The 13,795-nt window shown below is 36.5% G+C and overlaps 2 protein-coding genes across 2 annotated transcripts; both read left to right on the top strand.

The window, feature by feature from the left end:
• Nucleotides 1-2,054: 2,054 nt before the first annotated feature.
• On the top strand, nt 2,055-3,002 carry LOC307257174 (natterin-3-like; the record flags this gene model as incomplete). The annotated part of the gene is made up of 1 exon (XM_080036322.1): nt 2,055-3,002. The coding sequence occupies one exon, from the start codon at nt 2,055-2,057 to the stop codon at nt 3,000-3,002; it is 948 nt and encodes a 315-aa protein (XP_079892448.1).
• A 5,978-nt stretch (nt 3,003-8,980) lies between these two features.
• Nucleotides 8,981-13,529, top strand: LOC307258567 (natterin-3-like). Its single transcript, XM_080038156.1, has 3 exons — nt 8,981-9,099; nt 11,893-11,977; nt 12,475-13,529. The coding sequence occupies exons 2-3, from the start codon at nt 11,911-11,913 to the stop codon at nt 12,993-12,995; spliced, it is 588 nt and encodes a 195-aa protein (XP_079894282.1). The 5' UTR covers nt 8,981-9,099; nt 11,893-11,910; the 3' UTR covers nt 12,996-13,529.
• The last annotated feature ends 266 nt before the right edge of the window (nt 13,530-13,795 follow it).

Below are 13,795 nucleotides of genomic sequence, written 5' to 3'. Positions count from 1 at the left end.
GTGTGTGTGTCTGCGGGGGGCTCTTGTGAGAATATATAAGAGCTGATCTTTGCCTCCTCAGTCACTCGCATCAGAAGATTCTTCTGCTGCAAGTTTGCTACGAATTCTCTGAGCATCCTCTTTGTAAAGTCCTGGCAGTCCTTATCTTCCTGCAGAGGTATGTCTTTTAAATTTAAATTTATTTTTGTGTATGCATGTATATTTGAATATATATACATATATACTATATATGTCTTTTAATTTGTATTTAAATGTTTACGCGTGTATGCATATGTACAGTATATTTGTCTATATATACTGTATACATAAGTATTTTAGTTTTTGTTTTATTATCATTTATCCATTAATTGCTTCTTTATTATTTTCATGTTACTGTAGTATTATTTTATTTTAAATTTTTTTCTGTTGTTGATTTACCTGAACCCAAGGAAATCTAAATCTCTCCTAAATTGCGGGGTGGGACGGCAAACACCAACACTGTTGATGTTTGGAAAATATTTTGCTGTATGGACCGAATTAGTAACACTTCTTTCTCTCCTAATGAAAGGTTTTCAGCATCTCCACCATAAAGATACTGGCTGTGGCTCTCTTTGTGTGCACCATAACAGCTCTGACCACAGCTCACAGTGAGTGTTTACTTACTTACTTAACATTTTCTAGAGTACACTTAATTTCCTGCTTTACTTCTTGTGAATTTTTATGCACCAATTTGTGCCTTTTCTGTACATTTTAGTTTAATTCATGGTGGAAATGTCTTTATGAAAGAAAAGACAACATTTAGGTACCTGCTGACACGAATATAATGCAGTATGCCTCTCCGGGATTCTCTATTGAAATGTCTCCTAAAATAAACTAAAATATATTTTTTTTTATACTCAGATTACATTAAATACATAGATAATAAGGTTTTGAGAAAAATAAGTAAAATTGTTGCAATGATGGTTGTTTTTTCACTACTTTATGCCTCCGGTCAAAACGACCCCAGTCGGTAGTCCATGTATGTAAAATAGGTTGGTAGGATGAGGGTTAAAGGCCCTGGCAACCCAAATTCACTAAATCCTTGTATTTATGTTATTTGGGGGTTAAACTGAATGCTAATATGTACATGAAAGCAGTTAGGAAAATCTGTCAACCCCTCGCAAAAATACTGGCATGTCAGTTGGATGAGCGTTAGAAAATTTCTAATTAGAACACGGCCTTAGAACTTAGTTTGTATAAATCATAATAACACATTGATCTTGTTCTAAAATACAATTATCTGGCAAGAGAAAGAGTCTCTTTGGGCCTCAGCCACTTTTGTAGCCCTACGTGTTTGTACGCATTTTGCATTTAGTATAGGAGCCTAGATGCATATATGCTATATTCAAGTTAATATGTGTGATAGGCTACTGTTTGGATTTTTACAAGTGAAATAAAATAATAGTCTGGGCTTAACCTGCTCAGTGCCATGACTGAGAGAACGTTCCCTTTCAGAATGTTATTGGCCACGCCCACACCGCCCTGTAAAATGTTTTAGACAGCAAAAAAGCAGTTTTTTTAGACTACATTTAAAAATATTTATGAAAATGTATTTTAATCAGATTATTTTAAACAACTTATTGAGTCATATTTATTTTAGAGGGTTGCCAGGGCCTTTAACAAGCATACTGTCTATCAACTGACATCACTACACTGTCTGCATTGCATTGTGCAAGGCTAAGGAGAAGCTCAGGTCGGCTCCTCCTCTGGCTCTCGGCAAGGTTAAGATGGTGCTGTCCACTATAGAGATGTCTGAAATTGTCTGAAAATATATAATACCCATTTGGAGGGATATATAAAAGTTTTGTTGGCGTATCACAATTCCCCTCCTAATTATTCACAGTTTTGTTTATTCACGTTGTGTCTGATGTGCAAAGGCCTTTAGAGCAGAAGTTAACATCCAGCAGACCCATGACACCAACTCATTGCTTCTGTGCTTTTCTTTTGTACAGTCTCCATAGAGAACCCAGCTCCAGAGGAACCAGCTCCAGAGGACAGGGTTCCTGAAATCACCTTGAATAAGACGACCCAAACACATGGATTCCACCAACCTGAAATGGGTGCAATGGGGGGGCAATCTCCCTGATGATGCCGTGTCGATTTACAACAGTTATGTTGGTCGCACCGACTACGTCGCCAAATATGGCAGTAAGGCCGGTTTTTACACCCCCGATAAGGGTCCCTACTGCTACTACCCCGTAGCAGACAAAGAGCTCAGAGCTAGCGAGTTTGACATCCTAGTGAATGAAAGCAACTTAGAGCACCTAGTGTGGAAAAAGGGATCCCATGGTTCAGTGCCCCAAAACTCAGTCCTAACTGTTTACGGGTCAGATATATATGTTGGGAAGAACCAGTATGGTCTAGGAAAGGTAGATGTTAAGAATAAGGCCTTCTTCCTTCCCTATGACGGTAAAGAGACTTGGTACAAGAAATACGAGGTCCTGACCTACGACACAGATATATTAAGCCAGGAAATCACCAATGTTGTGTACAACACTAAGCAGGCGAAAATCGTAAACTATCCTCCAGAGACCTTGAGCAAGTCCTCCACCACCAACCATTCGTGCAGCCCAGTTACCGAAACAGTTCAGCTCCAAAAAACAGTTCAGGTGGAGAAAAGGTGGGACACCAGCAATTCCACCACACTCGGTGTCACAACAACCATGACCGCCGGAATCCCAGATGTCGCCTCTGCGGGTGTTGAGATCAGTGTTGAGAAAACATTCACATTATCCCAGGGAACCACTACGACTGAATCAAAGTCTTACTCTTTCTCTGTGGCGGTCCCTGTCCCACCAAACCACTCGTGTGTTGTCAGTATGGTGGGAAATAGGGCTAGGGCAGAAATTCCTTTCACAGCACGTGTCACCCGCAGGTATTGCAACGGGGTAACAAGATCTGGGTCCATCTCTGGTACGTACAAAGGTGTCGACACATACGAAGTCCGTACTGTTGTTGATCGCTGTACACTTACCCGATGCTAGTCCTTGCCCTGAATGAAAAATTTACGAGGCATCCCTAAAGTTACCTGACCAAATGCATATCAAATCTGGGTGAAATTCTAATAAATTTGAAGTGTCTTATTAAGGCGAGACACTGCGCACTGCAGGAAAGAGATTTCTCTCTATTCTGCTTCAATAATATCTGTCTTTCATACTAGTATAAATCAAAGGTCCAAATATACATCTAGGTGTTCATTTGACTAAATCTTGTCAGTTTGCATCTGTATATTTCTCCTATACGACCACCGAAAATTAAAACATTATCTCATCACAACTTAACTTTCCATAATCATACTTACATAATCATACAGAATGATTTGTTCATATGTTGTTACTTGTCCGATTTATGATACATTTTGTTCTTAAAAACATGCCGCAAATGTATTTTTTTAAAAGAACTGTACAAAGTATTTTTTGATTCATACAATAAAAAAAATGCTGTATCCTAAGTCTGTTCTGTAAACACTTTGGACACTTATATTTTGTGAAAATTAAATAAAGATTTTAACTCTGGCATCATCCAACCTCTAGATGTTTGGTTTTTGTTTATTTAATGAAATTATATCATACTGTGGACTTACTATTCCAAAGCTCATGATACAGTTTTCCATTCAATTTTATTTAACAAATGAATGTTTTAGCTCAGAAGTGTTTAACACACCTTTTAACACCCCAGAATGTACAAGAAGGTTTAATATTTGTCTATTATTATTTGCAATACACATGAACAATAATAATATTCCAACAAAGCCTATAATATATTCATATGCAGTTGATCTTCTGTACATAGTGCATTTGTTTTAAAGGAATAAGTATTTAAGAAAAGTAGTAACAAAAGCTTTTGGGAAATGACTAACAATTTTACTTATGTGGGCTGGTAGGATGTAGAGGAGAGGGGTCCTAATAATAGACACATGTAATGCTTTATTTCTTTGCCACTTTTGACAGGAAGACATCACCAACAAAGCGCTTTATTTTCTCACATTGCTACAGTTAAGTTTTGGTCAGTGAAACTTTGTGGGTTGGATAGTGCACCTTTAAGTTGCTGCAGTATGACCATCAGCTTTTAACTCTTCAGAAAACAAGTCCCTTTCTTTAAAGGGTCATTATGCAGTTTCAGAGGAGGGGGATTTGTTTACATTCACAGAGCCTGCAGTTAGTTTACTAAACATTGTTTCTCTACATGCAATTCTTAGTATTGAATAATTCTATCATAAATAAAAACAAAATTATTCTGAGGAACCTGGAACCAAATGTAACACTAGAATATGTTTGTAAACCAAACTGTGGGCCCTGCTGCTGTAAACAACAACAGTGAAACAGTAACTTTTCAGGAAGCTTTCTAACTTCAAACAGTGTTCCAGGGATCACATTTTCCTGAAGAAAGTTTATTTATTCAGTTATGAGAATATATCTTAGAACATGTTTCACTTCTCTGACACACCCAAAGTTGCATAGTGCACCTTTAATAAACCTTTTATAACCTGGTGACAGTCTCAGAAGTGGCCACTGGATGGCGACAGATGAGCTTGAAAACTGATCTTATGAATGTAAACCACAACGCTGCCGTTTGAAAAGGCTGTGAGAGTTATGTAACTGTGTGATGTCAGATATCTCCCCTAACACTGAGTCTAAAGTTTACATATACAGGTGAAACTCCAAAAATTAGAATATCATGCAAAAGTTAATTTACTTCAGCAATTCAACTTAAAAGGTGAAAATAATATATTATATAGCCTCATTACATGCAACGTGAGATACTTAAAGCCTTTATTTGTTATAATTACGATGATTATGGCTTACAGCTTATGAAAACCCCAAATTCAAAATCTCAGAAAATATTATTGATATATGAATCAATAAAAAATTGATTTTAAATACAGAAATGTTGGCCCTCTATACAGTATAATCATCCATATGTACTCAGTACTTGGTGTGGGCCCTTTTTGCATGAATTCTTGCCTCAATTCCAATTCATTTTCCATGATATTCTAATAATATGAGTATCACCTGTACTGTACAAACACAATAAAGTACAACTAATGAAAACCAAACTGTGGGCCGTGCTGCTGTAAACAACCACAGTGAAACAGCAACTTTTCAGGAAGCTTTCTAACTTCAAACATTGTCTCAGGGATCATACTTTACTGTGAGGAAAGTTTGTTTATTCAGTTATAAGAATATATCTTAGAAAATGTTCGCTTCTCTGACACACCCAAAGTTACATTTTATAACACTTTATAAAACGGTGACAGTCTCAGAAGTGGCAACTAGATGGCGACAGAAGAGCTTGAAAATGTATCTTATGAATGATGCTGCCATTTGAAAATGCTGTATACTATACATACACAATAAAGTACAACTAGTGAAAAAGTATAGGCCTTTATTAGAGTAGAATTATATTTTATTTTATTTAGATTTTATTTTTAATTTTTTTTAAATCAGTTAAAGGAAAATATAAGATTTTTCACTGGTTTTACTCTGCTCCCCATGGTAAACAAACATGTAATTTAAGTTTTAAATTAATTTACAAAAATTATTATATTTTTTGAAAAAAAAAATCAATAGTCCATTTAGCTCATACTTATATAGATTCATGAAGACAGACAGTTAACAAATATTGAAAGTTAAATGTATAATTTCTTTTTTATAAATTTGAATTCTGTAAAATTACGAATATATAAACTATACTTCTACTAGCCTAGTGCTTCTAGTAATAGTCTCATGGTGAAACTAATAATAAATTGTTTTTCCTTTCACATTTTTGTTATTAATAAAAATACTGACAAAGCAACTCATCTTAATCCGAACCTATAGTTGTCCAAAGTTAACTGGAAGGAGAAAGTTTGATTTTAATAATTTAAACTTTTATTTAATACAATAAATAAATTAAATTAAATAAAAATATAAATTATTTTAAAAAAGTATTATTTTCTTAGCCTATTAATTTATTTAAACAAATTATTTCTGGCCAGATGTCCCTAACATGGAATAGGCCTAGTATATTAGTTAAAAATAGAAAATGATTCTAATTATTTGAAAAATTATATAAAAACATTATTATTAGGCATCCATTCATTGCATTGGGCTATATATGGTGTCAAATGTGATGTGTTCAGGTCGGCTCAGTAATATGATTGATGTGTTCAAATGTAACACAAAAAAATATATATTTAGATTTTTTCTCGAGAAACTTGTTTTCTCAAGCTGAAGCATTGAAAAAGACTGATGGTCTGTGAGTCTGTGTTGAATCACTAGATCCTTTTCCTGAATATCAAAGCATTTTAAAACACCATCTTGCAGCACTGTACTTGTTGTCAGTATCTATCCCACTATATGTGACCTGAACTTCAGTTAATTATATTCTATATTAATTCACTTACAATTGTTCAAGTGGAAATATATCATGCACTGTTTCACCTGTATCTAAAGTAACAAAAATGGTATGACACTTAAATAAATCAACATTCAACGAAAAAACAACATACACAAAAATAAAAACAGCTCTAAAAGTGAATATTCGGAAAATGTCAAACCTTATTTAAGAGAATAAATCAGATAAAGAAGTTGTATGAAGGACCCCAACCTCCCGGACGAGCCCCCATAATTATCTTACTGCCACCAAGTTAAACACTAAGAATGAAGACAATATCATTACAAGGTTCAAATGCAAAAAATATGATTTATTTCCTTAACAGCTCAGCATTCCTTAACAAAATGCCCGAAACCTGAACCAAAACAAAAGATGGATCAGATGAGATGGCAAAAACTAAACTAAAGTGTGCTCTCTCCAATCACACAACAATAAGCCGTCTGTATTTTGTAAATGTATTGTGCCAAAATAAATAAAAGATCCTGCTGAGCCACACACAAGAACTCGTGTTCTCACAGAAAGGCTAAACACATTTAATGTTTCCTTCTTCCTTGAAGTTTCAACACACTCACACACACACACACACACACACACACACACACACACACACACACACACACACACTGACACTATCTCTCTCTGTCTCGTGGTTGTCCAATGATTTAAATTATGATGTCCACATTTTGTAAAAATGTTAAATAAACAAAAACATACTTTCCCACTTATGCACACACACACACACACACACACACTCTCTCTCTACAGGTGTGTGCACTCTACACTCCCCTCCTTACACATCTACCGCCATGTGGTGCGGTCAGCAGCAGTACCTTCCAAGTCGTCAGGGCTGATGTCACATTTCATCTATGTGGTCATGTACATTACCACGTGTCTGACAGACAGCATGGTACACAGACACCTTGGTGTGGAGGTTTAAGTCCTTGTTTAGAAAGACCCGGTGTCACAGTCTACCAAAGGCAGCAGACGCTTGTCTAATGCGGTTCAATGCTGCAGTCATCGGAGAGCATACTCCCCAGGTATATAAATTACGGAACTACTCATCAGAAACAGTAAAGACAGGTAAAGTGGAAGGGGGGCTGGCACTCCATTGACTCCATTACCTCTGTTTTGGTGGTGTTTATGGTTAAACCCATCCTGCTGTACTGCATACTGCAGTTCAAGGACCCTTTCATCAAGCAGTTTGGTGGTAGCTTGGAATCTCCTGATATTAAAGAGGTTTCCATCCAGTCTGAAGTCTACATGCACACCACTGCTATTCTCAATCTCCTTATGGAGGAGCTGAGTAACACAGAGAAGGAATATGTTAAAGAGCACAGGTGCCAGCACAGTGTCGTACGAACAGGGAAAGGAGCGTGTGTGTGTGTGTGTGTGTGTGTGTGTGTGTGTGTGTGTGTGTGTGTGTGTGTGATGTACGTGTTCACATGTCAGTCACTGAGTCTCTGAGGAACTTAAGTATTTAACGAACGCGGATGCCTTCAACAGACATGTTCAAGTTTGAGATATGTTTTGGCGTTTGCACAGAAAAAATAAATAATAAAAACACGCAAGAACTTGTGTTCTCGTGGAAAGGCTTCACCCATTTAATGTTTCCTTCTTCCTTGAAGTTGCAACACAAAACCACACATACAATGGATCATTCATTCTGATTTATTTTTTTCTGTTTCTGATAGGTAGTTTGGAGAGGATAGGGTGTTTTTTTTTGTCATGATTTTTCACATTAAAAGCATTTAACTGGCAAATCATGAGCTGACTTTTATTTTGAAATGCTCAGGAAAAGGAACTGGTGCAGTGGGTACTGCTGTCAGCCTCTTTCATATCGGCCTAAAGTCTATTTTAGCCAACAGCGTGGGTATCTAAGGCCTATGTGTGTAACTGAATCCGTCTAATTTTCGGACTTGACAATACATTTATTATCTAAAAATTGTTTATGCCACTTTAAGATTATTTTTGTTTCGTGTTGTGTGTATTTGTATGATGTGTCATACTTTTTTTTTCAAAGCAACGGCAAAATAAATGAATGAATGAGATGGTATTATAGTGGGGGGTTGTGTATGGGTAATTTGTTGTTTTCATTTCAAATTGATGTGAAGGGTCTGTAGAACAATTTTTGTTCTGGTGTCAAGAAACCAGACACAATCCTTTTTCAACTGTAAAAAATTAATGATTTTGATTCTGGCTGTTTTGGAAGAGGGACTAAAAAATCCAAAGATTTTGGTCTGGTTTCTTAACACTCGAACCAACATTGCTCTGTAGACCCTCACGGACCCTGTCCAGGCACCACACTAATTTAATAACTTCATTGCGAGCGACTTCTCGTGTACTTATTGTACAAATTATAAATGAAGCAACTTCAAACTTGAAAAGGAAGTGAACCGTGTAGAATAAGTGTGAGTGGGAAATCCCCATTGGGGCGTTTATAAACACAGACACAAGAAAAATAGTCCTCTTCCTTTCACCTTAAAAACAAAAATATGTCAGTCAAAGATAATTATAGCTTAGGTGAGTTTGTGTGTGTGTGTGATGTACGTGTTCACATGTCTGCGGGGGGCTCTTGTGAGAATATATTAGAGCTGATCTTTGCCTCCTCAGTCACTCGCATCAGAAGTTCCTTCTACTGCAAGTTTGCTACGAATTCTCTGAGCATCCTTTTTGTAAAGTCCTGGCGGTCGTTATCTTCCTGCAGAGGTATGTCTTTTATTTTTAATTTATTTTTGTGTATGCATATGTATATTTGCTTATATATAGTGGTTTTGTTTTTTATTTTATTATCCTTTTTTTACTTCTTTATTATTTTCATGTTACTTTAGTATTATTATTTCAGGGTTTTTCCTGGCTCAGAATGAGCCTTTGGGGAGTCAGTACGAGGACCAACTTTTTTTTGGGGTCGCAACTGTGCAACATTAAAGGCGAAACATTTGTGGATTTTAAAAGGGGTGTGGGGTTTGGAGAGGGGAGTTTTTGTCCAGATAAAGAGCATTTCAGCCTGTCAATCACTACGTTACCATGGAGCTCACTGACACTGATGAAATTACAATAAATAACCTGTAGATATGAAGTCAAAATGATAATACTGATTACCTGTTTAATGTTATTATTAATGATAATAATAATAATAATAATAATAATAATAATAATAATAATAATAATAATAATAATAATAATAATAATAATAATAATAATAATAATATGTCATTGTTTATAATTGATCCAAACCATGGAAATTGCAAGACGGTTGGGCTGTTCGATTATGACAAAAATCATAATCAAGATTATTTTCATTGATATTGTGTAATCACGATTATTAAAAGACAATTATCCATCGATTTAAGAGCATCATGCATTTGATTAACTTTTAACAAGGTTTTTTCTATTAACACCATGAAGTTGGACTTATTGACTTGGAAATATTTTAATTTGACTGAAAACAAGGAAAATGCAAATAAATAAGTGAAAAATATTTCTAATAATTTAATAAAATAAACATGTCAAAAGAAAAATAAACCGTTGTGAATGGTGTTGATAGGGCACGTCCTTTGCTAGCAGGGAAGTGAGGGTATATTTTATTTATGTTTAATTGAGCTGGCTGGAGAGGCAAGTTGCATTGTAGGCTACAGTGTTCTTAATTGATGACTGTTGTGGTGTCAGGAGTCAAGGGGCTTTAAACTTCTTGTGTTTTTATTCCATTATTGTTTGGTCATAGACCACTATGATTCGACCTAAAGTGAGTAAACTAATTGGTTGTGATGTTTTGAGGTGCAGCTGGGTCGCATATGCCTTTTTTTCTCTCTCTCACGGTCGCGCATGTCACGTCCATGCTTGACTTATCTTGCACGTTATTTTAGTCGGTTGTGAGTCTGAAGTGTTTTCAGACAACACAATCAGTTTTACCTTTCTTCTCGACCAAAGGCTGACTTTCTGCCGTCTTCTAGAAGTTTTTTAAAGCTCCCGGCAATACGCACCTCTCCCTCCTACTCTGGACCAGCCGAAAGCTAAACTATTAGGTGAGGGTGGGGCCGAGCGGAGCGCACGGCTGAAAGGGTTCACTGCATTTACAAGCCTGCATGCCACAGCGTGCCGCACAATGATAGTTTAATTACGATTTTTTTTTTTTCATGATTGAGGGAAGCCATAACCAGAGCCGGCCCGAGGCATAAGCGAACTAAGCGGCCGCTTAGGGCCCCCAACTGCCTGGGGGGCCCCCTCAAAAAAAAAAAAAAAAAAAAATTTTTTTTTTTTTTTTTTTTTTTTTAGTTTGTGTGTTTGATATTAACATCATATTATGCAAATGTGAGTTATCATACAAAAAATTAATAAAATGTTTTGGTCTAGATAATTAATAGCCTAAAAATGTAATCAGTTCATCTGGGAGGAAATCCGAAATTATCTGATCATGTCACGTTCACATCCATGCACAGTGTGTATTGAGTTTATTTAAAAAAAATTGGAAATGGAGCTGCCCTCAGTTGCCCATGTACTGTATAGTCTATAGCCTATTTCAGCCTTGTCTGTGGAAAAAAAGATACAGTAGCTGGACAACAGAGTTCTTCTGCTTAGTTCCTCACACTGCATTTAAATGCATTCATTATATTACAGAGAAATATGTCCAGTAAAAGAAAAAGAGCTCCAAGCCCAACCCAGAGGACCCTCCATAATATTTTATTTTATATTAATATTTTTATGGAAAATCCATGTGTCCTTCTTCAATAGCTTCTAATTCATCTGACCCAGTGTCTACAAATTATTTGTTCAAACAAAATTTCTCAGATTTAGCCTCTTAATTTTCCTCTCAAAGTGCACCAGATTCATGCATTTCACTTTAAAAAGGTTAAAAAAATCTCCCGGGGGGGCATACCCCCGGACCCCCCTAGGAGGGTCTGAATCTCGGCTGTCTAATATTTTCGCACAGCCGCACAGTGGAGGCACTAGCGGAAAACACTGGGTGTGTGAATGATATTTAACAAAGATCTATAGTTACAGCAGCGCTAACTTTGGAGAGGGGCCCCCTAATCATATTTCGCTTAGGGCCCCCTGAAGGCTTGGGCCGGCTCTGGCCATAACAGTAATCAAAATTTGAATTCAAGTTATCGCCCAGCCCCTCAAGAAGGATGACTTGAATTGGCTCGAATTTGGAGAGGTTTTAAATAGCTTAATATAGTCTCAATTTTGATAATTTTGGCGCTGGTGATTTTCCCTTTGGTGCTGGATAAATCCTCTTTGGGGGGCGCCTACAAATTCTCCATGCAGGAAAAACCCTGTATCTATTGATTACCCTTGATTTACTTCAACACAAGGAGATCTAGATGTATGTTTTCATGTCTTGCTTTGCACTGGGTTGGGGTCTCGGGGTGGGACAGCAAACACCATCATTGTCTGTGTCTGGATAAATGTTTTGCTGTATGGACTGAATTATTGCATAATAAAAAATGAATAAAAATAAATAATTGAAAAACTTAACATGTCTGTCTCTCCTAATGAAAGGTTCTCAGCATCTCCACCATGAAGATACTGGCTGTGGCTCTCTTGGTGGTCGCCATGACGGCTCTGACCACAGCTGATGATGATGGTGAGTATTTACTTACTGTATGTCTGAACTAATGTTCCCCCATTACATTTTCGAGTGTTATGTTCAATGTTTATTGAGCATTGCAACAAGTATTAACTAAATGTTATGCTTATTTAATGCTTAACTAAGCTTTGGTTAACCAAGCATAGTTAATGACTAACCCTGTATTAACTAACTATTAATAACTAAGCACTAACATTGAGTCAATGCACAAGTAGTATTAACTAACCGTTAATAGCATTAACTAAGCATTAATTAACAGTTAATTAATCTGCCCTTATTGTCAAGTGTTACCGGTTGTCTGAAATTGTCTGGAAATATATATATAGTACCAATTTGGAGGGATATATAAAAGTTTTGTTGGCGTATCACAATTCCCCTCTGATTATTCACAGTTTTGTTTATTCATGTTGTGTCTGATGTGCAAAGGCCTTTAGAGCAGAAGTTAACATCCAGCTGACACCAACTCATTGCTTCTGTGTCTTTCTCTTGTTCAGACTCCATAGAGAACCCAGCTCCAGAGGACATGGTTCCTGAAATCCCCTTGAATGAGACGACCCAAACAGATGGATTCCCTCAGTCTACTGGTGCGGTGAGAAGGAAGAGATGGGCCCGAGCTCCGACATGGAAGAAATGGCGGGGTATAATCCCTTACAGAGCCGTCAGGATTTACAACCGTAATCGACGCCGTGTCGAGTGGGTCTGCAAAGTTGGCTGTCAATCTGGTTTTTACACCCCCACTAAGGGTTCCTACTGCCACTACCCCTGGGGAGAGAGAGAGTACAGGGCTAGACAGTTTGAGATCCTAGTGAGAAACAACAACCAGCGCCTAAAGTGGAGATGGGGAGCCTGGGGTTCACTGCCCAAAAACTCAGTCAAAACTTGTTCCGGGTATGATATATATGTTGGGAAGAACAAGTATGGTCTTGGAAAGGTACATAAAAGGCATAAGGCCTTCTTCATTGCCAAGGACGGTAAAGAGAAATGGTACAAGTGGTACGATGTCCTGACCTTTTAGTCAGATGTATTGAGTGAGCAAATCACCAATATCAAGTACGACACTAATCAGCATAACCCCTTAAAAGTTCCTCCAGAGATCTTGAGCAAGTCCTCCATCACCAACAATGAGTACGGCCCAGTTCTGAAAACAGTTACTGCAGGAAAGAAAATTTTCACTATTTAGCTTCCATATCGTGTCGTCTTTTTACACTAAATCAAAGGTCGAAATTTTACATCTAGGTGTTTATTTGACTAAACCTTGTCAGTTTGCATCTGTATATTTCTCCTATACAACCATCTTTAATGAAAACATTATCTCATCACAACTTAACTTTCCATAATCATACTTACATAATCATACAGAATGATTTGTTCATATGTTGTTACTCGTCTGATTTATGATACATTTTGTACTTAAAAACATGCCGCAAATGCATTTTTTTAAAAGAACTGTACAAAGTATTTTTTGATTCATCAAATATAAAAATGCTGTATCCTAAGTCTGTTCTGTAAACACTTTGGACACTTATATTTTGTGAAAATTAAATAAAGATTTTAACTCTGGCATCATTCAACCTCTCGATGTTTGGTTTTTGTTTATTTAATGAAATAATATCATACTGTTGATTTATCATCCAAAAGCTCATGATACAGTTTTCCATTACATTTTATTTAACAAATGAATGTTTTAGCTCAAAAGTGTTTAACACACCTTTTAACACCCCATAATGTACAAGAAGGTTTAATATTTGTCTATTATTAGTTGCAATACACATGAACAATAATAATATTCCAACAAAGCCTATAATCTATTCATAT

Source organism: Ammodytes marinus, assembly GCF_949987685.1.
Source record: "Ammodytes marinus genome assembly, chromosome: 2".
In the NCBI taxonomy this organism is placed as follows: Eukaryota; Metazoa; Chordata; class Actinopteri; order Uranoscopiformes; family Ammodytidae; genus Ammodytes; species Ammodytes marinus.
The sequence above is the reverse complement of the archived record's forward strand: the minus strand, read 5'-3'. Positions and strand labels throughout refer to the sequence as shown.